The sequence below is a fragment of the Vicia villosa genome, linkage group LG1 (assembly GCF_029867415.1).
Source record: "Vicia villosa cultivar HV-30 ecotype Madison, WI linkage group LG1, Vvil1.0, whole genome shotgun sequence".
NCBI lineage: Eukaryota > Viridiplantae > Streptophyta > Magnoliopsida > Fabales > Fabaceae > Vicia > Vicia villosa.
The window spans coordinates 54295991-54322666 of NC_081180.1; the positions used below are offsets into that span (position 1 = coordinate 54295991).

General features: G+C 35.3%; 2 protein-coding genes and 1 pseudogene across 2 annotated transcripts; all 3 read right to left on the bottom strand.

Moving 5' to 3' along the window:
* Positions 1–2101: 2101 nt before the first annotated feature.
* LOC131638153 (uncharacterized) lies at positions 2102–4619 on the bottom strand. The gene is made up of 2 exons (XM_058908705.1): positions 3712–4619; positions 2102–3600 (listed from the first exon to the last, which is right to left on the bottom strand). Exons 1-2 carry the CDS (start codon positions 4617–4619, stop codon positions 2136–2138), a joined length of 2373 nt encoding a protein of 790 aa, XP_058764688.1. The 3' UTR covers positions 2102–2135.
* A 4565-nt stretch (positions 4620–9184) lies between these two features.
* Positions 9185–11668, bottom strand: LOC131638165 (uncharacterized; annotated as a pseudogene).
* Positions 11669–21431: 9763 nt separating this feature from the next.
* Positions 21432–22817, bottom strand: LOC131638181 (expansin-like B1). Its single transcript, XM_058908729.1, has 4 exons — positions 22451–22817; positions 22267–22376; positions 21877–22191; positions 21432–21793 (listed from the first exon to the last, which is right to left on the bottom strand). Exons 1-4 carry the CDS (start codon positions 22584–22586, stop codon positions 21596–21598), a joined length of 759 nt encoding a protein of 252 aa, XP_058764712.1. The 5' UTR covers positions 22587–22817; the 3' UTR covers positions 21432–21595.
* Between the last annotated feature and the right edge of the window lie 3859 nt (positions 22818–26676).

The following is a 26676-nucleotide window of genomic DNA, read 5'->3' on the forward strand; positions in this document are numbered from 1 at the left end:
GTTGATGCATAGTTGTTTTGAGTCTAAAGTTCTTTTGCTGGGTCAAAACCAATCAAACAGTAAACAGAGGAAAACATCGAGAACGTGTATAGAATGAGTCTTGATATAAACAATATGGGACACACTTCATCATTATCTTCCTGGAATAGAAAAAACAATAATGTGCGGCTGTTTGATTAATTATCATGGTTCAAGATTGCACACCCATGTTTTCGCTGCAATTCTCCCATAGATTCGTTAATTAACTCGTTAGTTAATTAATATTTTAAAACTAATATACATATTATAACTACTCCGGGTTTGTAAGTCAAATGGATATGTATCAAATCTATGACCAATGATAAGTTTAATCTATGCTCATTTTAATTTTTCATAATTTAGTAAAAATTGAATATACTTTTTTTTAGAATCTATTAACGGCTTGTTAGTCTATAATGATAAAGCAGATAATTTATTTAAATACATATATTTCTTTTATTTTGCTTTAGGTTTTTATATTTCAATCAAAATACAATATCAACTCAAATCGGAGTAAAATACGTTATAAAGCACAAACATGATATGTGTATCGAATACGATAATACGTTATTGTACATATTTGGAATGATTAAGCCGGTCAGGCAAGTCGGTCCAAAGCACAGGGGCAGGGTAGATCCAAAGAGAGATATTAGGCTGGTATCGCTGCAGAAGCGGTAAAGCGGCAAGCAAAAAGTAATAGGTATTATTTATTACCGGGTGATATAGGTTATATCGTATCGTAGTCCACAGAGATTGGTAGAGAAAAACTGTCGTTCGACTATCTCGCGTTCTAAGTTTCATGACTGGGTTTGAGAAAAGGTAAATGCGGGAAAAGTAAATAAAAACAAATAAACAATCTTAATAGCCTAAGAGAAATAGTTATGGAATTGCATTTCGTTCTACCCGTCAAATACTTAAATCTGAAGATCTTATCGCAACACATTCACAATACGCATCAAAATCACCAGGCATCATTCGAGACGCCACATCAGTGTCCATGTCTGAAACACCGACGAAAGCTCAACCGTGCTATTCACATCAGCGATGTCTCAACCGACACAAACAACACGGAGGCATTAAACTTGATACCCATTACGATTATTAGCCATAAATCCATGTCTGAAATCTAGAAACTAACATATATCATTCCTAATCAGGATCTATGATGTCCATTTCTGAAACAACACAAACCCGAAGCATTTAAGCAAAAAGATCAAAAACAACAACAATGATGATTTGTAAAGCGAATATATAAACGATCCCAAGATCGACAAATGTACATACAATAAGAGTAGAAATATACATACAAAACCCACCATTGGAATGAAACATAGGGAAGAAAGAAGATGAACTGGAAACTCTCACCGTATCAAGGCAATCGAGACAAATCCATAGCCAATCCACATGATGTAGCACCCAATGGTGTTTCCTAAACCTCTAAACTATCAAAAATGGATCAGAGCTCAACTTTGTCAAAGAAGAGATGATAAAACCTAAAAAAATCTGATTTTACAACATATATACAATTCTGAACTCGCAGACCTCGCTAAGCCAGACAGATCTCGCTAAGCGAGCTTCCACTAATCCGTACACTATTCACAGATATTTTACACTAAACGACAAAAAATGAGCTGGCTAAGCGAGCTAAATCTGGCTAAGCGAGCTAATCTGGCTAAGCGAGAAAAAGCTGGCTAAGCGAGCTCGAGAAGCATAAGTTACTGCCAGAGGAACAAAAACCAGGCCATAGCGCGCTAGAACTTGCGCTTAGCGAGTTTGACAGAACTTTGGCTCTTTATTTCTTCAAAACGCGCATCCGGAGCCGTGTCTTCGACACTTTATTACTCGAGACTCCAAATATGCAATAATACCTACGAAAAGACATTAAAACTATCAAACGGTACACAGTTACACAAAAATACAATTATCCGTAAAGTAAACGTATTTACAAACAAAATGACGTTTATTCAAACGATATTGTCAAAAAGAATAGATAAGTGCAACCAGTGGCGGAGCCAGAAATATTATGTAGCCTGGGCAAAAAAATTAACTGAACTTTATATAAATAGTCATAAAGTGTGCTACATAAAAGAGATGAAACTTAACATGCGAATAGTGTGCTAAATAAAATTAAGAGGTAAATGCCCTCTCCGAGACTTCTTTGCGGTGAATGTTCGAATAATATCAACATCTTTAAGTGTCTTGAATATCTCCCGCTCGGTGTAACATATCATCAAGTCATTGAACCACACATCGTTGATCTTGTTGCGCAAATTAGACTTGATAATCTTCATTGCTGAAAAAGCTCTTTCAACGGATGCTGTTGACACCGGCAATATCAAAGCCAACTCAATGAGCTTGTAGACCAATGGAAATACCAAATGTTTCTCAGTTTGAACCATCTTCATAGCCAAACTTTGAACATCTTCACAAGAAGTAAAGGAAGCATGCCTTTTCATTTGATGTACATAAGTCTCAAGTTGCTCCCTTATTGTTCCACGGTCATCATCAGAAAAGTCTACATGATAAATATTAGCAAGATGAGCAAGCTTATCAACATCAAACTTGGAAAAAGAGTTCTTGGGGTCAAGACATGAGAAACAATCCAGCACAACGTTACTTCCTTCACAAAACCGGTGATCCATCTCCACACATATTTTGTCAATAGCAACATAAAAAATCTCTGCACGGTAATGGTGAAGATTAGTGACAGTCCTCCCTTCTCTTCTTGAACGTCCCCGAACTGGTATTTCTTCATCCATATTTGGCACCGGAATACTTTGAGCAAAACAAAATTCTTGGACATCAATAAATAAATCATCCCAACCACTCTCTCTCAATGTAGCCAACCGAGCTTTAACATCATCAACCAATTCCATAGCGAGCACAATATTAAGATCTTTTGTTTGCAAGATTTTTGAAAGTTCATTTGTGATACCAAACAACTTTAACATAAACTTCAAAATGAAAGCAAATTTAAAGCTCTCCATTTTTTCTATCAAACCCGCCGCTTGGGATGGTCCACGTCCATCTTCATCAACAATACTAAGCACCTCTAACACGGAGGACCACATCTGATCCAAACGAATCAAGGTAGTATAATGTGAACCCCATCTAGTATCTCCGGGTCTAGCAAGACTAGATGATTGGTGCAAGCCCTTTCCTTGAGATATCTCACCACTCTCAAGTCTATTCAAAATTTCTCGGTGTTGTGCCTCCTTCAAAGCATCATTTCTCTTGCAAGATGCACTTGTTGTGGTTACAATCAAGGAGATGTACTCAAAGAAATCATGAATAGATGAGCAACTACTAGCAACGGACACAACCACCAATTGCAAACGGTGAGCATAACAATGGACATAGAAAGCATAAGGGTTTTCATCTAGAATCTTTCTTTGTAAACCATTAAACTCACCTCTCATATTTGAAGCCCCATCATATCCTTGCCCTCGTATCCTTGAAATAGATAACGTGTGGCGATCGAGAATACCATAAAGAGCATCCTTTAGTGCCTCAGATGTAGTATATTTGACATGATGTAGAGCAATAAATCGTTCCACAACTTTCCCTTTGTCGTTCAAGAACCTAGAAAGATAAATAAAAATTCAAATGTATTCATCTATGTTATATTTGAATGAAATAAAAAGTTTAAGTTAATAATTGTAATAGTTTCAATAACAAGCTCATTGTACTAACCTCAACATCACCGCCATTTGTTCTTTGACAGATATATCACGTGACTCATCAATAAGCACAGAGAATTGTCTATCACCAAGCTCTTCCATAATCACCTTGGTGACTTCATGTGCACAACACATTGCAAGCTCCTTTTGAATGTCACCGGAAGTCATTGTGCAATTTTTTGGACCACGATCAAAAGCATCTCTTACTTTTTCATCATTAGATTTTACCCAATCCACCATCTCTCTAAAATTTCCCTTGTTTAGAGAAGTAGAGCTTTCATCATGGCCACGGAAAGCAATGCCTTGTGCTATGAGATATCTAGTACAATCTAAAGAACAAGTCAAACGGATCTTATACAATTCTTCTGATTCCCTAGTTGCTCTAGCAAAGATACTTGTCACACTTTGTCTTTGATTATTATAATCATCATAGTGCTTCATACATGAGTTGTGCTTACTATCATGACTACCAATATGATCTTTAAAGGCTTTAGATGCATGCTTCCAATCTTTAAATCCGTCTTTGTTGAAGACTTCATAACCAAAGTGTTCGGCCCTCCCGGGAGGCTTAAAGAGAAAGCAATAGAAACAATAAGTTGCATCCTTTGACTCACTGTATTCAATCCATGTACAACTCTTATACCAAGCTTTACAAAATGCTCTTGAAGACTTCCCAAATTGAGTACGAGGAAATCTTGCTAAATCTGGTTGCGTTGGACCCTTCAATATATATGCCCTCCTCACTTGGTCTTGAATATCAGGAGCATACTCGTGAATTTGTTTCCTACATCCTGGATCACGCACAATCTCATTTGGATTAAACTCGTTGGCCACATTAGGGGGTGTTTCTTCTACTTCGGCTTCCGATTGCTTAACATTCACTTTCTCAATACTTGTTCTAGGAACCAAAAACCTCCTCATCTCTGAAATTTAATGATTCAGTGAAAAGAATTTTTAGATAAATAATTTGTAACACACAAATAGACAAGACCGACTAATTAAATAAAATAAATAGATCTTTACAAAAAAATTACAAGAGAATTTTACTATTATGAATGACCTATTAAATTAACCAAAACCTTTGAAAGAATTAAAATATAAGTATTAGATTCTAAAAAAGAATTAAACTATTTTACTATGATATAAAAAATATATAATAAGTTAATAATAATTTAAAATTGTCTTATGAGTTCAATGAACAAACAATTTAAAAATAATAAAAATTTAAACTTATAATTCATTTGCAATACATCTAAAGAACATCCTATACTGCAATTGCAATTATAATTTGCGGTACGGTGTAACTATCTAAAGAACCTATATTGCAATTGCACAATCTCCTGTGCGTAACTATCTAAAGAACCTATATTGCAATTGCCAATTGGAACAATCTACTGCGTGTAAGTCTAACTATCTAAAGAACAAAAATTTAATAAAGTATGAATAACCTATATAATATATATAATATAATAATAGAATTATTATAATAAGAAAAAAATAATAGAAAGACATTACTTGTTCTTGTTCCTGCTAGTTGCTGCAAACCAACGTGCTCCTACTTGCTGTTTGAATTGAAAGTTGAAACGGTGAAGTGACAGTAGAGGGGGAGAAAGAAATATGAATAGTCACATAAAGAGAGGAGCAGACTGTACGGAATAGTTTTTTTTTTAATTTTTATTCTAAGTCATAAATAATTGATTGGGTTGGATCTGTTTGGCCCATTGGGTATTCATATGTTTTAATTTTTACACCCTTATTTTTACTAATTTTGCCCTTGGTTCCATTTAAAAATTGGTTATTAAATTAGGGAAAATACAAAGAAAATAGGGGTTGAGCCCGGGCGCGTGCCCGGGCTCGCCGGGCTATAGAACCGCCCCTGAGTGCAACAAAACTTATACACAAAAAGAGATACAATTTGCATTTATCAAACTCTTCCCAACTTATTTCATTGTTTGTCCTCAAACAATGGTCACTCGAACAATGAAGAAACAAAACAAAAATCAAAGAATCATGAATCAACAAGTTTTGAAAAACAAAAAACAATTGCACGGATCAAAATTGAGAAACGTACAAGTCAAAGAATTTACTTACCACTATCCTACAACTATAACATAATCACAAAACAAAGACTAAATACAAAAATTATGTCAAACATTCTAAAACAACACAAGTTCACTCATGAATCACACCTAGAAAAACAATCATCGGTAGATGAAAAACACACAAAATAAGGTACTTTCACTCACACACAATCTTGTAAACAAAAGATAAAATTATGCATTCATCCAAAAGTTCATGTAGAAAACACAAAGCCAAGAATCACAAGGACTTAGAGGGTTGTAATGTGGCTTGGTCAACAAACAAGGGATAAGTCCTAAAGCTAATCGAAACAAAACTTGCCTAAATCTAAGGGAGTAATTACTTCCACAAAGTTTCAAACAATGAAATTTCAATCAAACTTCTTCATCAACCCAAAATTTCTCAAACCAATCACATACTTATTAACACAACATTATTCCATACTTTTTTTTCTTTTTCAAAACTTTTTCTCTTTTTTTTCTTTCTCTATTTTTTTTCTTCTTCTTTTCTTTCTTTTCTTTTTCTCCTCCTGAACCTCATAGCATTCAAACCGATAAGTGCACAATCATTCTCTCCCCAACTTGAATTCAACCACATCATAATATGAATACTCCCTACTTTCTAAGGCAAGGTAAAAATTCATACAACAACACAAAGTTGAGGGCTCAAGAAAAAAGAAATCAACATCCATACAAAAAGGAAAACCAAACACTCATAGACAAGCATTAAGTTCAAAAATAACATGGATGTTGACAAAAAGCTCAAAGGGGTTACTAATGATCACACACTCACAAGGTGAAAAGACTATTTGGCCAAGGTAGTTATGCTCAAAATGAAACAAAAATGCCTTGATCACTTTCATACATTTATACAATCAACACAAACAAAAGATTAAACATTATAAAATCCAGTTAAAACAAGAATTGTGGTCTCCAGCATATGTAAACAATGGAAATCTACCTCACTAAAAAAGGGGTAGGAACTAAAGTGATTCACAAATGAACAGGCATACAAAAGAATGAACAGCCTAAAATATGTAAAAAGCCTAAGTTTCGTGGACATGTCATAGTATAGAAAGCGATAAACTCATACCTTGACAACGCACAAAACTCTCAATCAATCATTACCGTACAAAATCATGTTGAAACACTCATCTCCAAAATTGCTCCATGCTTCCTCAAGTCGAAGTAAACCGCAACATGATCACAAACAACAAACAAAAGTATTACACATATACAAAAGAATAAGTATAAAAGAATAAGAACAAAAGAATTGGGCAAGAATTGCTTGGAGAAAGAGGAAAGAATTTAGGTGCAGGTAACCTCGCTAAGCGAGCTTTGCTTCCGCTTAGCGAGACACCTGCAACAACAATTATTCCAGGAGGAAACAGAAGCAATCCAAGCCTCCCTCGCCACTTATTGACCTATAAAACAACAAAACAGAAAGTAAAAACGTAGGGGTGCCTCCCTCAAGCGCTTGTTTTACGTCAGTAGCTCGACGCCTATAATGGTTTCGTGAATGGCAAGTAACTTCCTTGCGAAACGCCAATGCTTTCGCCTCAACGCAACCTAAAGAAAACGCCCTGACCAAACACTTAACAGACGAATCAAAAGAAAAAGTATATACACATATGTGTAAAAAGACAAATATTCATAAAACACAATATTTACAAATTCCTTAATTGGCTAAACAAATTGAAAAGTGAAGATTTGGAATTTACGAACTATCTGAGTTCAATTTGTTTAGCCAACTTCACCTTGCTAAATAGCAAAAGTGAAGAGGAACAAGAACAAACACAAAACATGTACAAGTATTAAAACATAAACATGTATCAATATACAAATAAAAACAAGTTTAAGAATATGCACAAAATATACGATATGAACATATTTACGAAACTTAAAAATCGCAATGCGATTAATCTCAAAACCAATCCCCGGCAACGGCGCCATTTTGCAGAAGCGGTAAAGCGGCAAGAAAAAAGTAATAGGTATTATTTATTATCGGGTGATATAGGTTATATTGTATCATAGTCCACAGATATTGGTAGAGAAAAACTGTCATTCGATTATCTCGCGTTCTAAGTTTCATGATTGGGTTTGCGGAAAGGTAAATGCGGGAAAAGTAAATAAAAGCAAATAAACAATCTTAATAGTCTAAGAGAAATAGTTATGGAATTGAATTTCACTCTACCCATCGAATACTTAAATCTGAAGATCTTATCACAACACATTCACAATACGCATTAAAATCACCAGGCATCATTCGAGATGCCACATCAGTGTCCATGTCTAAAACACCGACGAAAGCTCAACCGTGCTATTCACATCAGCGATGTCTCAACCGACACAAACAACACGGAGGCATTAAAATCGATACCCATTACAATTATTAGCCCTAAATCCATGTCTGGAATCTAGAAACTAACATATATCATTCCTAATCAGGATCTATGATGTCCATGTCTGAAACAACACAAACCTGAAGCATTTAAGCAAAAAGATCAAGAGCAACAACAATGATGATTTGTAAAGCGAGTATATAAACGATCCCAAGATCGACAAATGTACATACAATAAGAGTAGAAATATACATACAAAACCCACCATTGGAATGAAACATAGAGAAGAAAGAAGATGAATCGAAAACTCTCACCGTATCAAGGCAATCGAGACAAATCCATAGCCAATCCACATGATGTAGCACCCAATGGTGTTTCCTAAACCTCTAAACTATCAAAATTGGATCAGAGCTCAACTTTGTCAAAGAAGAGATAATAAAACCTAAGAAAATCTGATTTTACAACATATATACAATTCTGAACTCGCAGACCTCGCTAAGCCAGACAGATCTCGCTAAGCGAGCTTCCACTAATCCGTACACTATTCACAGATATTTTACACTAAACGACAAAAAATGAGCTGGCTAAGCGAGCTAAATCTGGCTAAGCGAGCTAATCTGGCTAAGCGAGAAAAAGCTGGCTAAGCGAGCTCGAGAAGCATAAGTTACTGCCAGAGGAACAAAAACCAGGCCATAGCGCGCTAGAACTCGCGCTTAGCGAGTTTGACAGAACTTTGGCTCTTTATTTCTTCAAAACGCGCATCCGGAGCCGTGTCTTCGACACTTTATTACTCGAGACTCCAAATATGCAATAATACCTACGAAAAGACATTAAAACTATCAAACGGTACACAGTTACACAAAAATACAATTATCCGTAAATTAAACGTATTTACAAACAAAATGACGTTTATTCAAACGATATTGTCAAAAAGAATAGATAAGTGCAACCAGTGGCGGAGCCAGAAATATTATGTAGCCTGGGCAAAAAAATTAACTGAACTTTATATAAATAGTCATAAAGTCTGCTACATAAAAGAGATGAAACTTAACATGCGAATAGTGTGCTAAATAAAATTAAGAGGTAAATGCCCTCTCCGAGACTTCTTTGCGGTGAATGTTCGAATAATATCAACATCTTTAAGTGTCTTGAATATCTCCCGCTCGGTGTAACATATCATCAAGTCATTGAACCACACATCGTTGATCTTGTTGCGCAAATTAGACTTGATAATCTTCATTGCTGAAAAAGCTCTTTCAACGGATGCTGTTGACACCGGCAATATCAAAGTCAACTCAATGAGCTTGTAGACCAATGGAAATACCAAATGTTTCTCAGTTTGAACCATCTTCATAGCCAAACTTTGAACATATTCACAAGAAGTAAAGGAAGCATGCCTTTTCATTTGATGTACATAAGTCTCAAGTTGCTCCCTTATTGTTCCACGGTCATCATCAGAAAAGTCTACATGATAAATATTAGCAAGATGAGAAAGCTTATCAACATCAAACTTGGAAAAAGAGTTCTTGGGGTCAAGACATGAGAAGCAATCCAGCACAACGTTACTTCCTTCACAAAACCGGTGATCCATCTCCACACATATTTTGTCAATAGCAACATAAAAAATCTCTGCACGGTAATGGTGAAGATTAGTGACAGTCCTCCCTTCTCTTCTTGAACGTCCCCGAACTGGTATTTCTTCATCCATATTTGGCACCGGAATACTTTGAGCAAAACAAAATTCTTGGACATCAATAAATAAATCATCCCAACCACTCTCTCTCAATGTAGCCAACCGAGCTTTAACATCATCAACCAATTCCATAGCGAGCACAATATTAAGATCTTTTGTTTGCAAGATTTTTGAAAGTTCATTTGTGATACCAAACAACTTTAACATAAACTTCAAAATGAAAGCAAATTTAAAGCTCTCCATTTTTTCTATCAAACCCGCCGCTTGGGATGGTCCACGTCCATCTTCATCAACAATACTAAGCACCTCTAACACGGAGGACCACATCTGATCCAAACGAATCAAGGTAGTTTAATGTGAACCCCATCTAGTATCTCCGGGTCTAGCAAGACTAGATGATTGGTGCAAGCCCTTTCCTTGAGATATCTCACCACTCTCAAGTCTATTCAAAATTTCTCGGTGTTGTGCCTCCTTCAAAGCATCATTTCTCTTGCAAGATGCACTTGTTGTGGTTACAATCAAGGAGATGTACTCAAAGAAATCATGAATAGATGAGCAACTACTAGCAACGGACACAACCACCAATTGCAAACGGTGAGCATAACAATGGACATAGAAAGCATAAGGGTTTTCATCTAGAATCTTTCTTTGTAAACCATTAAACTCACCTCTCATATTTGAAGCCCCATCATATCCTTGCCCTCGTATCCTTGAAATAGATAACGTGTGGCGATCGAGAATACCATAAAGAGCATCCTTTAGTGCCTCAGATGTAGTATATTTGACATGATGTAGAGCAATAAATCGTTCCACAACTTTCCCTTTGTCGTTCAAGAACCTAGAAAGATAAATAAAAATTCAAATGTATTCATCTATGTTATATTTGAATGAAATAAAAAGTTTAAGTTAATAATTGTAATAGTTTCAATAACAAGCTCATTGTACTAACCTCAACATCACCGCCATTTGTTCTTTGACAGATATATCACGTGACTCATCAATAAGCACAGAGAATTGTCTATCACCAAGCTCTTCCATAATCACCTTGGTGACTTCATGTGCACAACACATTGCAAGCTCCTTTTGAATGTCACCGGAAGTCATTGTGCAATTTTTTGGACCACGATCAAAAGCATCTCTTACTTTTTCATCATTAGATTTTACCCAATCCACCATCTCTCTAAAATTTCCCTTGTTTAGAGAAGTAGAGCTTTTATCATGGCCACGGAAAGCAATGCCTTGTGCTATGAGATATCTAGTACAATCTAAAGAACAAGTCAAACGGATCTTATACAATTCTTCTGATTCCCTAGTTGCTCTAGCAAAGATACTTGTCACACTTTGTCTTTGATTATTATAATCATCATAGTGCTTCATACATGAGTTGTGCTTACTATCATGACTACCAATATGATCTTTAAAGGCTTTAGATGCATGCTTCCAATCTTTAAATCCGTCTTTGTTGAAGACTTCATAACCAAAGTGTTCGGCCCTCCCGGGAGGCTTAAAGAGAAAGCAATAGAAACAATAAGTTGCATCCTTTGACTCACTGTATTCAATCCATGTATAACTCTTATACCAAGCTTTACAAAATGCTCTTGAAGACTTCCCAAATTGAGTACGAGGAAATCTTGCTAAATCTGGTTGCGTTGGACCCTTCAATATATATGCCCTCCTCACTTGGTCTTGAATATCAGGAGCATACTCGTGAATTTGTTTCCTACATCCTGGATCACGCACAATCTCATTTGGATTAAACTCGTTGGCCACATTAGGGGGTGTTTCTTCTACTTCGGCTTCCGATTGCTTAACATTCACTTTCTCAATACTTGTTCTAGGAACCAAAAACCTCCTCATCTCTGAAATTTAATGATTCAGTGAAAAGAATTTTTAGATAAATAATTTGTAACACACAAATAGACAAGACCGACTAATTAAATAAAATAAATAGATCTTTACAAAAAAATTACAAGAGAATTTTACTATTATGAATGACCTATTAAATTAACCAAAACCTTTGAAAGAATTAAAATATAAGTATTAGATTCTAAAAAAGAATTAAACTATTTTACTATGATATAAAAAATATATAATAAGTTAATAATAATTTAAAATTGTCTTATGAGTTCAATGAACAAACAATTTAAAAATAATAAAAATTTAAACTTATAATTCATTTGCAATACATCTAAAGAACATCCTATACTGCAATTGCAATTATAATTTGCGGTACGGTGTAACTATCTAAAGAACCTATATTGCAATTGCACAATCTCCTGTGCGTAACTATCTAAAGAACCTATATTGCAATTGCCAATTGGAACAATCTACTGCGTGTAAGTCTAACTATCTAAAGAACAAAAATTTAATAAAGTATGAATAACCTATATAATATATATAATATAATAATAGAATTATTATAATAAGAAAAAAATAATAGAAAGACATTACTTGTTCTTGTTCCTGCTAGTTGCTGCAAACCAACGTGCTCCTACTTGCTGTTTGAATTGAAAGTTGAAACGGTGAAGTGACAGTAGAGGGGGAGAAAGAAATATGAATAGTCACATAAAGAGAGGAGCAGACTGTACGGAATAGTTTTTTTTTTAATTTTTATTCTAAGTCATAAATAATTGATTGGGTTGGATCTGTTTGGCCCATTGGGTATTCATATGTTTTAATTTTTACACCCTTATTTTTACTAATTTTGCCCTTGGTTCCATTTAAAAATTGGTTATTAAATTAGGGAAAATACAAAGAAAATAGGGGTTGAGCCCGGGCGCGTGCCCGGGCTCGCCGGGCTATAGAACCGCCCCTGAGTGCAACAAAACTTATACACAAAAAGAGATACAATTTGCATTTATCAAACTCTTCCCAACTTATTTCATTGTTTGTCCTCAAACAATGGTCACTCGAACAATGAAGAAACAAAACAAAAATCAAAGAATCATGAATCAACAAGTTTTGAAAAACAAAAAACAATTGCACGGATCAAAATTGAGAAACGTACAAGTCAAAGAATTTACTTACCACTATCCTACAACTATAACATAATCACAAAACAAAGACTAAATACAAAAATTATGTCAAACATTCTAAAACAACACAAGTTCACTCATGAATCACACCTAGAAAAACAATCATCGGTAGATGAAAAACACACAAAATAAGGTACTTTCACTCACACACAATCTTGTAAACAAAAGATAAAATTATGCATTCATCCAAAAGTTCATGTAGAAAACACAAAGCCAAGAATCACAAGGACTTAGAGGGTTGTAATGTGGCTTGGTCAACAAACAAGGGATAAGTCCTAAAGCTAATCGAAACAAAACTTGCCTAAATCTAAGGGAGTAATTACTTCCACAAAGTTTCAAACAATGAAATTTCAATCAAACTTCTTCATCAACCCAAAATTTCTCAAACCAATCACATACTTATTAACACAACATTATTCCATACTTTTTTTTCTTTTTCAAAACTTTTTCTCTTTTTTTTTCTTTCTCTATTTTTTTTCTTCTTCTTTTCTTTCTTTTCTTTTTCTCCTCCTGAACCTCATAGCATTCAAACCGATAAGTGCACAATCATTCTCTCCCCAACTTGAATTCAACCACATCATAATATGAATACTCCCTACTTTCTAAGGCAAGGTAAAAATTCATACAACACAAAGTTGAAGGCTCAAGAAAAAAGAAATCAACATCCATACAAAAAGGAAAACCAAACACTCATAGACAAGCATTAAGTTCAAAAATAACATGGATGTTGACAAAAAGCTCAAAGGGGTTACTAATGATCACACACTCACAAGGTGAAAAGACTATTTGGCCAAGGTAGTTATGCTCAAAATGAAACAAAAATGCCTTGATCACTTTCATACATTTATACAATCAACACAAACAAAAGATTAAACATTATAAAATCCAGTTAAAACAAGAATTGTGGTCTCCAGCATATGTAAACAATGGAAATCTACCTCACTAAAAAAAGGGTAGGAACTAAAGTGATTCACAAATGAACAGGCATACAAAAGAATGAACAGCCTAAAATATGTAAAGAGCCTAAGTTTCGTGGACATGTCATAATATAGAAAGCGATAAACTCATACCTTGACAACGCACAAAACTCTCAATCAATCATTACCGTACAAAATCATGTTGAAACACTCATCTCCAAAATTGCTCCATGCTTCCTCAAGTCGAAGTAAACCGCAACATGATCACAAACAACAAACAAAAGTATTACACATATACAAAAGAATAAGTATAAAAGAATAAGAACAAAAGAATTGGGCAAGAATTGCTTGGAGAGAGAGGAAAGAATTTAGGTGCAGGTAACCTCGCTAAGCGAGCTTTGCTTCCGCTTAGCGAGACAGCTGCAACAACAATTATTCCAGGAGGAAACAGAAGCAATCCAAGCCTCCCTCGCCACTTATTGACCTATAAAACAACAAAACAGAAAGTAAAAACGTAGGGGTGCCTCCCTCAAGCGCTTGTTTTACGTCAGTAGCTCGACGCCTATAATGGTTTCGTGAATGGCAAGTAACTTCCTTGCGAAACGCCAATGCTTTCGCCTCAACGCAACCTAAAGAAAACGCCCTGACCAAACACTTAACAGACGAATCAAAAGAAAAAGTATATACACATATGTGTAAAAAGACAAATATTCATAAAACACAATATTTACAAATTCCTTAATTGGATAAACAAATTGAAAAGTGAAGATTTGGAATTTACGAACTATCTGAGTTCAATTTGTTTAGCCAACTTCACCTTGCTAAATAGCAAAAGTGAAGAGGAACAAGAACAAACACAAAACATGTACAAGTATTAAAACATAAACATGTATCAATATACAAATATAAACAAGTTTAAGAATATGCACAAAATATACGATATGAACATATTTACGAAACTTAAAAATCGCAATGCGATTAATCTCAAAACCAATCCCTGGCAACGGCGCCATTTTGCAGAAGCGGTAAAGCGGCAAGAAAAAAGTAATAGGTATTATTTATTATCGGGTGATATAGGTTATATCGTATCATAGTCCACAGATATTGGTAGAGAAAAACTGTCGTTCGATTATCTCGCGTTCTAAGTTTCATGATTGGGTTTGCGGAAAGGTAAATGCGGGAAAAGTAAATAAAAGCAAATAAACAATCTTAATAGTCTAAGAGAAATAGTTATGGAATTGAATTTCACTCTACCCATCGAATACTTAAATCTGAAGATCTTATCACAACACATTCACAATACGCATTAAAATCACCAGGCATCATTCGAGATGCCACATCAGTGTCCATGTCTAAAACACCGACGAAAGCTCAACCGTGCTATTCACATCAGCGATGTCTCAACCGACACAAACAACACGGAGGCATTAAAATCGATTCCCATTACAATTATTAGCCCTAAATCCATGTCTGGAATCTAGAAACTAACATATATCATTCCTAATCAGGATCTATGATGTCCATGTCTGAAACAACACAAACCTGAAGCATTTAAGCAAAAAGATCAAGAGCAACAACAATGATGATTTGTAAAGCGAGTATATAAACGATCCCAAGATCGACAAATGTACATACAGTAAGAGTAGAAATATACATACAAAACCCACCATTGGAATGAAACATAGAGAAGAAAGAAGATGAATCGAAAACTCTCACCGTATCAAGGCAATCGAGACAAATCCATAGCCAATCCACATGATGTAGCACCCAATGGTGTTTCCTAAACCTCTAAACTATCAAAATTGGATCAGAGCTCAACTTTGTCAAAGAAGAGATAATAAAACCTAAGAAAATCTGATTTTACAACATATATACAATTCTGAACTCGCATACCTTGTTAAGCCAAACAGATCTCGCTAAGCGAGCTTCCACTAATCTGTACACTATTCATTGATATTTTACACTAAACGATAAAAAAATGAGCTGGCTAAGCGAGCTAAATCTGGCTAAGCGAGCTAATCTGGCTAAGCGAGAAAAAGCTGGCTAAGCGAGTTCGCGAAGCATAAGTTACTGCCAGTGGAACAAAAACCAGGCCATAGCGTGCTAGAACTTGCGGTTAGCGAGTTTGACAGAACTTTGGCTCTTTATGTTTTCAAAACGCGCATCCGGATCCGTGTCTTCGACACTTTATTACTCGAGACTCCAAATATGCAATAATACCTACAAAAAGACATTAAAACTATCAAACGGTACACAATTACACAAAAATACAATTATCCGTAAAGTAAACGTATTTACAAATAAAACGATGTTTATTCAAACGATATTGTCAAAAAGAATAGATAAGTGCAACAAAACTTATACACAAAAAGAGATACAATTTGCACTTATCAATCGCCCATCAGCATGGAGGAATCTCGCAAGCTGGCTCGGGCACCCAGCCAAGCCCGGAAGTCCCCACAGCACGACAAGCACAAGAATCAAACGAGCCTGGCGTCATCAACCTGGAACATCCGTAACTGTCACCTTCATGATAAAGGACTTCACCGTTATGGAAGTTACAGCTCTTTAAAGACCAAAACGGTGGGGGTTATGACAGATCGCTCATTATGGAGGGAATCTAAGGTTCCTCCATTAATGAACGCAATAATGGCTCTAGCAGCTTTAAATAGGGCTCTCAACTGAGAGATAAGCAAGACACTTCCATTCTTGAGCTCGCATCAGCTGCGCTGCTCAAATCCCTATAAATACAAATCACAAACTCCTGTGTGACCTCGCCGGAATCTTCTTCCGAGAGGTAATCAAAAGTGTTTTACAAGAACATTTGACGCCCACCGTGGGACCTAGGTAAAACTTTCCCAGGCCACGCACACAAAATTACTTACCTTCGATACCGAAGAAAACCAAATAATTTACCACGGAAGGAAGCACCCTTTCTAGCATCGTCCACCTGCTGACAATGGCAGAAGCTTTGAAGCAGCAAAACGAGTTGTTGCAGGGTTTCATACAATTCCTGCAGTCACAAATGCTCAAACAAGGCGGTGGCTCGCATGAATACTAGTTACATGGAACACTGGGCCTGGTTCCTGAGGTGTGAATAAGAAACGTGCTAAGCCCAGTACCAACAATTTTCGTGGCCCAGCAGTCTACAACCCAATTCCTTTTTATTCTTTTATTCTAATGTTCATCTATTATCATGTTACGTTATTCTATCATATGGTTTTGTGGAAACGTGACATGGGAATTAACATACATAGAATCAAATGGTCAACTGGATTTTAAGTGAGATAGGATAAAAACATTGCTGGACCAGTCACACGCCTACACCTCATCATCTAATCATATTGAAAAAACAAGATAGCAAAATAATGGAAGAAATGGCCAATTTTCGTGGCCCAGCAGTCTACAACCCAATTCCTTTTTATTCTTTTATTCTAATGTTCATCTATTATCATGTTACGTTATTCTATCATATGGTTTTGTGAAAACGTGACATGGGAATTAACATACATAGAATCAAATGGTCAACTGGGTTTTAAGTGAGATAGGACAAAAACATTGTTGGACCAGTCACGCGCCTACACCTCATCATCTAATCATATAGAAAAAACAAGATAGCAAAATAATGAGAGAAATGGCCAATTTTCGTGGCCCAACAGTCTACAACCCAACTCCTTTTTATTCTTTTATTCTAATGTTCATCTATTATCATGTTACGTTATTCTATCATATGGTTTTGTGAAAACGTGACATGGGAATTAACATACATAGAATCAAATGGTCAACTGGGTTTTAAGTGAGATAGGACAAAAACACTGCTGGACCAGTCACACGCCTACACCTCATCATCTAATCATATAGAAAAAACAAGGTAGCAAAATAATGTGAGAAATGGCCAATTTTCGTGGCCCAGCAGTCTACAACCCAATTCCTTTTTATTCTTTTATTCTAATGTTTATCTATTATCATGTTACGTTATTCTATCATATGGTTTTGTGAAAACGTGACATGGGAATTAACATACATAGAATCAAATGGTCAACTGGGTTTTAAGTGAGATAGGACAAAAACATTGCTGGACCAGTCACGCGCCTACACCTCATCATCTAATCATATAGAAAAAACAAGATAGCAAAATAATGGGAGAAATGGCCAATGGATGCCTGCCACCTAATCAAAGCGGAATGAGAAATGCAAATAGAAGGAGGCGCCGGAGCTAGGGCTCCGGTCATCTTCCCCGGCCAGCCTCCGCCGGAGTTGCTCTCCGCCTCGCCCAAAAATTCTTAAAGCTGTCACCTTTCGACTCGAAATTCATCACTGAATCCAAATCCACACTTAATTCTTCCTAATTCTTACTCTACACTCCAAACTGAAGCCAAACATTAATCCCTAATTGGCATGATCCGAGTCAAAGTGCATGAATCTTTTATCAAAACGAACCTTATGATATACAGGACTCAACTACAACATGTAAACAATCAGATACTAAGCATTTTGCACAAACTGAAATCAAGCTGAAAACTGAATGTAAATGTGTATGCTTCTACGATATGCTATCTAAGATACCTAAAGCTTTAGATCTCACCTGTCATAAATCTTGAACTGGAGAAAAGAAAATAAGCTCCTCAGTCCTGCTACCACACGAACGAGATGAAGATGATGATGTTTAAGCTTCAGATTCTTGGCTGCAAACTTTGAAAAATAAACTCAAAGCTTTTGTAGAGTTAGAGGGATGGGATTTTGCTTCAGAATAATGATGATGAGACCATGATGATGGCGATGATGCTGCTGCAATGGTAGAGAGATACTCTTGAGGTGAGTGATGATGAAGATCAATGGAAGATCTTGGATGTTCTTATAGCCATAGAGTTTTGTTGTGGAAGCTTGAAGATGGAGGTTATCATGGTTGAATAGTTTGTTACAAAATGTAACAAACTTTTGGTGTAGAAGAGAGTAGAGAGATGAGAGAATGGAGAAGCTTGAAAACTGAAGAAAGAAATAATGAATGTGCGTGAGAGTGATTGGTGAAGGAGCTTATGTTTATATAGGGTGGTGGTATATGGAAATTATCGTGTGGTGTGTGGCAGCTCATATTTTTTTTTCACAAACTCAGGAGGCAAGGGTTGCACGCAAAGGGTAAGCTTATTCATGAACTTTGCACGTGTCAGCCCTGCATGGTTATTTATGGTAAGGCATGGATGTTGCTAATAAGTGTGGTGATTCAGTTCAGGTGCTGATGTACACGAGCACTTTGCCAAATGCCAAGCACCAAACAAATAGTCATAATGCCACCTTCAAGTGCCAATAACTTCCACTGCTGCTCATCATTTGTCTAAACTCTTTGCTCAATGTGTAGAGGGCATGGAGATGTCCAACATTCATGTTAAGGGCCTCTTGGGATAGTGCTTGGAAGTAGGAGAAAAGTCACCAAAAACTCATGGTGTCATCACTGCCATCACGCGCGCACTAAGCCTTGTCCCATGCTAGCCACGACGACCACTTTAAGGGCATGACTTTGACGCTCGATATCTTATTCCACACATGACCAAAATCTTTGATTCTTGTACCATTTGAAAGATGATATGGGGTAGAATGCTTTGATGCTAAGCTTGAATCATATAACTACTTGTATCCTTCTAGAATCAACTCCAAAAATGGCACGCCACATGCTTGTAAAAATTCTTGCGTAGGGCCAGAATTTATGTCTAGCAGTATGACTTGCCCAAGTTGTATTTTCCCAACTTTATAGCTTCGTATCTTTTTGTCCTTGCTTCAAATGAAAAACCTTTAACAACAAAGTTGTAGACCCCCATGAAATCAACAACTTTGATGTTAAAATTTTCTTGAAATAAATCCTTTTGACATGTGTAAAATGATGGTGAAGTGGGCTGCTCATCTATTCTCAACTTCTCCAAATTTCCACTAAGTCTCAAATTTTCTATTTTTGGTAATTTCCCATTTCAATTAACTTTCCAATTTTGGAAAGTTTGGCCATTTCCTGGTTTTATTTTATTTTGCTGACTTTTCTTGACTAATTTTCAACCGCCCTTCAATATTCGACAATTGACTTTGACCAAAAAGTCAACTGCTTGACTTTTTCAGTTTCAGATGGATTTTCTGATTAATCAATCCCCAATTCCACTCCAATCAATAATCAACCCATGAAACCAAATGAATAGACCCAAATGAAACTGCAAGCTACTTCACACCATGAAACCAACTCCTGATTAAATGTTTTGACCAAAAAGTCAACTGCGTTGACTTTGGGCAAAAACACCTTGACTTGGAAGGATCAGATGAACTTGTAACTTGTATCCTCCACCCAGTGACTTGATCTTGAGGATTATAAAACCCTAATTCCTGAGGATTTTGATGAAGATATTACAACCCAATTGAACCTCATATTCATCTCTTTTATTCAAGAAACCTTTTAATAGAAGCTTCCCTCTTGTCAACTTTTTCTGAAGAAACAGCTATGCTAATGAATGTATGTATGGGATTATGACCTAAATGGAATATGCACATGAATGTAAGCCAGATATAAGGGTAGGACAAATTTGGGGTATGACACATGACTTCTTCGATACTTATTTGTTTTGCGCAAAGAGAAGCTTGTGATTGAAACTCTTATTGAAAGGTGTATGGAATAATTCTATTGAATTTGAATGCACATCCAAATTAACTGAGAACTATCTTGCCCTAGGTTAAGATTATAAGTTTTTTCGTACAAAAAGAAACACCAACTTCTAGGCTCAAATGTGTCGATAAGGGATTAACTTTCTTATTTCTTCAGTGATAGAGAATTGAAATAATGTCTTACATCGTCAACAATGTTTTATTTAAAAGCATACTGTTCAGTAATTTAGGTATTTCGTTTTCGTCATTCTACCTCTGATCTTTGCATACATAAAAGTTTGATAAAGAAAAGTGAATGAGATAAATATAGACATTTTTTCTTTTTGAAAAAAGAAAGCATAAATATGTGCAGAGTGGATACGAATGGATTTATTCAAAATATGCAACGCTCGTTTCATTAATATTAAAATTCAAAAACAAATAAGTTTGAAAACAAATAACACATTACAAACAAGAAAATAGCAAAGGGAAAGAAAACATGACCTAGTGAGAGATCAGCATCAAAGACGAACTTTCCTGTCTGACCACACATTTTAGGAGATGACTTATTTAATATACATTTTATTCTAGAACCTAAATATTATTTTTAGCAAGTAATCTTTTCGATTGCGCCTATAAGGATAAAAATTAATAAGTCAACATTCTTAAATTTGAATCAGCATCCCATAATAAGTAAACCATATTGATTAGACAAGGTATACCAGATATATAATAACTAGGTTATACTCAAATCTTCATTAACAGTTGATATTGATCCATCATGTACTAACTATGTACATAGAAGTATATGGTTTCACCCATATACTTACATACATTTATGTATATTCACAATTTTTGAAAAAAAATGCTGGTGAATTCAATCCTACTAGAAAACTTATAATATTTTTTTCATTCAATGTTAGTAGGAAACCTATAATATCTTTCAACACTTTCGCTAAACACAAGATACCTTATTTTTAATAACCAGTTAGTATATATCTAATTGTAAGGAAATTCAAATATAAAGTTATTAATATAGAGTACTAATGTACTACATTTATTTTATTTTATTGATATAGATACTCCAATATTATTTAGTATGACATGGAGTTAACAAGTTACACAAATCCATTATTTTAGTCCCTACTTTGGAAAACAGCAACAACAAACAAACAATTTATGGGACTTTTTAAATTGTTTTTATGTACAACAGATAATTAATAAGGGTGAATCTTGGTGGAATAAGTAGAACCGGCCTTCCAACCCGCGGATATTGTGAACGGTGACACCACCCAATTGGACCCAACATTGCTACTCACTAGAAATTTCAATCGGATTTCACCTTCAGGTGGATTAGCAAAGTCAAAAACAGCGCCATAAGATCTACGCATGGCTTCCCATCGGTGTTGTTGTTTCTGCATATATCATTCACACACACAAGATTAATTTGATTATCTATTGTTTTATAGCAACAAGACAAATAATTGATTATACATACCTGCCACATTTCAACAGCCGTGACATCGTATGTTCCTCCAACATAAAGAATATTGATAGAGAAATAGCCAGGGTTTCTACTATTTTCATTGATTTGGTATACAATATTGTTGCCTTTAAATGTACAAGGAACCCTTTTGTATTCAACATCCAACACTCCATATTTCTTTAATTTTTCAGATGTAACTGCATTGCGCCCCAATCTTGAGAAGGCACGTGGACTCAATATGAAATCAGTCCTATCTCCCTCACCATAGTCAGTTACCACCACATATGCTCCATTATCATCACAGTATTGTGGTATTTTGCACCTCACCTAAATCAAGATGGAAAATTAAACATGCATGATGGAGTATTTTTATTTGAAATTGAAAATGAAGGAAAGGTATACTTGATAACATGCACCACATCCTCCACCATTTTTCCACAACTTGGCAGAAACAGCTGCGACACTACCATCATTCACTATCTTTCCATAGTCTCCGAAACCACAAGCTCCCCCTACATGAAATAAGTATTAATTAATCATATGTCTTGATGTGAAGTATGACAATCACATTATTCATTATACATACTTGAATTTCCATAGCCGTCAGAGGTGGCATAATAGGATGCTCTTGATTTGGCATAATATTCTTCGCAGTTACATAGTACTGAAAATAACAGTATAACACAAACAAGACTAATTTGATACTTAAAACCAAGCTCCATTTGTCTTAAATATATAATGAACCAATGAACACAAGTAGTTATAACAAATGCAATAAACTTTGAAGGTATATATAAGCAATTAACAAGAGAATTATGAGATGAAAAACAAAGTTACGAGAGACATAATTATTTATAGCACCACCAAACCTTTGGTATAGATTAACGCATACCAGTGGTGATGAAACCACCGTTTTAATTTCTTCAACTTTTGGGTCAAAATCAAAGGGTTGGTTCAAACAGTGTACACAGGAAACACCGAGAACGTGTATAGAATGAGTCTTGATATATAATATGTGACACACTTCATCATCATCATCCTTTGAATAGAAAAAAACAATAATGTGCGGCTGGATGATTAATTATCATGGTTCAAATATTGACAATTCTTTGTTAAGATCATAGAAGAACAAACTAGCAATGGTTTTGCTGCAATTCACCCATTGATTCGTTAATTAATTAATCAATTATTATATATGTACTAATAAACATATTATAACTATTCCGGGTTTGTAAGTCAAATGGATATGTATCAATAAGTTTAATCCATGCTCATTTTAATTTTTAATAATTTAGTAAAAATTGAATGTACTTTTAAAAAAAAGAAAAATCTAATAATAGCTTGTTAGTCTATAATAGCAGATAACTTATTTAAATACATCACCGTGACAGAATTTTTTTTACATTGATTTAGGTTTTTATATTTCAATCAAAATACAATATTAACTCAAGTCGGAGTAAAATACCTTATAAAACATGGACACTTTGTAAAAACTGACTACTACAATTATAATATTTTGGACACTTTTTCACTATATTTTCACTGGTGGAGATCTTACTTTAAAACTTCACTTTTTACTTTCTTGATGAAAATATAATACAATCAAATCTTTATATAGATCCAAGAGACTTCTGCTATACTAGGAAAGTTAAAGCAAATTGATACTATTAATAGGCCATTATCTCTTGGTCTTTCAACTACAAGAGACTCAATATTGTTTTTCCACTAACTTATTAATAAAAACTCACTTAACATAACATTAAAGTTTATTCAACAAAACTCCCATGTAAACTTAAATGTTTCTTCTATCCATCATGCCTATCAACTTCTTGCCTCTGTCGAAAATTTCTTTCGATAATGGTTTTGTGAAAATATCTGCTGCTTGATCCTTGCTTGCTACATGACTCAATTCGACACTTCCTTCCTCCACATGTTCTCGAATGAAGTGGAAGCGAACGTCGATGTGTTTTCTCCTTTCATGATTCACTAAACCCTAAACCCTTTTCACTATATTTTCACTGATGGAGATCTTACTTTAAGACTTCACTTTTTACTTTCTTGATGAAAATGAGAATACAATCAAATCTTTATATAGATCCAAGAGACTTCTGCTATACTAGGAAATTTAAAGCAAATTGATACTATTAATAGGCCATTATCTCTTGGTCTTTCAACTACAAGAGACTCATTGTTTTTCCACTAACTTATTAATAAAAACTCACTTAACATAACATTAAAGTTTATTCAACAAAAATCCCATGTAAACTTAAATGTTTCTTCTATCCATCATGCCTATCAACTTCTTGCCTCTGTCGAAAATTTCTTTCGATAATGGTTTTGTGAAAATATCTGCTGCTTGATCCTTGCTTACTATATAACTCAATTCGACACTTCCTTCCTTCACATGTTCTCGAATGAAGTGGAAGCGAACGTCGATGTGGTTTCTCCTTTCATGATTCACTGGATTCTTTGCTAACTCAATTGTTGATTTGTTGTCCACTTGTATTACTGTTGCACCTTCCTGTTTTAGCTCCATTTTGCTCAACAATATTCTAAGCCATATCGCATGACAAACACACCAAGATGCTGCCACATACTCAGCTTCACATGTCGAAAGCATTACTATCGGTTGCTTCTTAGAAAGCCAGGTGAATGCAGTGTTTCCCATAAAGAACACATATTCTGACGTACTTTTTCGATCGTCTATATCTCCGCATCAATCTCTGTCGGAATAACCAATCACCTGGTAATCTTCTATTCTTGAGTAGAACATTCCAAGTGACACAGTTCCTTGGATGTATCGAAGGATTCTTTTTAATGCCTTCCAATGTGTATAGATTGGTTTCTCCATGAAACGAATTACAATTCTGACACTAAGCAAAAGATATGGCCTTGTACATGTGAGATATTTAAGACTTCCTACCAAGCTTTGATATTTGCTTGCTACGACATGTTCTCCTCCATCAAATTTTGACAACTTTGCACCTGGTTCCATTGGCGTCGAAGTCGGATTACAACTGCCCATCTTATATTTTTTCAAGATTTCTTTTGCATATTTCTCCTATGAAATGAAAATTCCTGTTTCTTCTTGTTGAACCTCCAGACCAAGAAAGAATCTCATCAGACCTAAATCTGTCATCTCGAATTCACGTGTAATTATGCCCTTTTATTCTTTTATCATATTACCATTGTCACTCAAGAAAATTAGATCATCGACATAGAGAGCAACGAGTAACAAACTACCTCCATTCTTCTTTACATACAGAGCATGTTCGTAGGGACATTGCTTGAAACTATTCTCTTTGAAGTATGTGTCGATGCGTGAATTCCATGCTCGCGGTGCTTGCTTCAACCCATATAGCGCCTTCTTCAATTTTAACACTTTTTCTTTTTTTCCGACTTTCATGTATCCGGGTGGTTGCTCGATGTAAACTTCTTCTTTGAATACACCATTGGGGCTTAAATCATCATCATCATCAAAGCATAACCATTGGGGCTGCATTATTAATCGGTGAAAATATGAGTCAGTTGTATGGTTGTTTGAGGCATTTTTGAAAGCAATGAGAGGACATAAACCCGTTGTGATAATAAAAGATAAAAACCAGGCTATGAAGAATGCAGTGGAAGAGGTTTTTAATTGGTCTTCTCATAGGTTTTCTATGTGGCACATTCTAAAAAGACTTTCAGAAAAATTGGGTGGTTCCTTAAATTCGAATACATATTTTAATAAGCGTCTTAAGTCATGTGATTGGAATGTAGAGTCATCATAAGAATTTGAATTAAAATGGAAAAGAATATTATTATTGATCTCAAGTCAGAAGAGAATGGTTGCCTTTCTAAAATGTATGATCTTAGAAGCATGTGGACACCGGCTTATTTTAAACATGTGTTTCTGGAATTTTGAGAACAACCTCAAGATCAGAGAGTGAGAATTCATTCTTTGGAAACTACTTGAACAAGAATAATTTGGATGCGATTTTGAGAACACCTAATTGGAACTTTACCTTCTTCAGTCGTTACATTTTCCCTCTATCACTACTCACCTTCTTCTTCGCGTGTCCTTCTTCACCCTGATTTTGATTTCTATAAGCTGATTCACAAGTTATTCTTGTTCGATTACCAGAAGCTGATTTCGCAGATATTTCGTTTTCATCTTCAATCGCAACTCGCAAGTTTGTCGGGTTTTTGCTTTAAGTACTTCGTATCCTTCATATTATATACAACCGGCGGTTTACAATGTCAAATCCAACCTATGTTTCAAGGTAAATGATTATGTGTTTGAACTGCTTTTGCTTTGTCAGACTCCTGTAATTGTTTGTTTGGTTCTTGTTGTGTTGCTTTCTAATAATGTTGCTATTGTTTGAGTCATGCTAACTGTTGGTGCTTTGTTTGAGTATATTGTTTGACTGTTATTGTGTTGCATTCTAATAAAATTCAGACATATGGTACTTTACACTGTACTTTATCCCATGAGTATTTTATTGGTTGTGGTCCCCAACGTCCATTATAGTATGGTCCCAAATGTTTTAGATTGTACTCTATTCCATGAGTATTTTATTAGGTGTGGTCCACAATTCTCTAATGGTTATTTCTTGAACATGTTTTGTGTAGGCCATTTGCAAACCAAACCGTCAGACTTAGAATTCACCATAAGGGAGAATTCATATAACATCCTGTAAAGTTGTACGTAGGTGAAGTTGTTTCTAAAATGAATTAGGACTGGGACGTGGACTTAATGTCCTATCTGGACCTTGAATCCATGATTAAAAGTGAAGGATATGGAAATATAAAATGTATTTGGTATTGGATCCC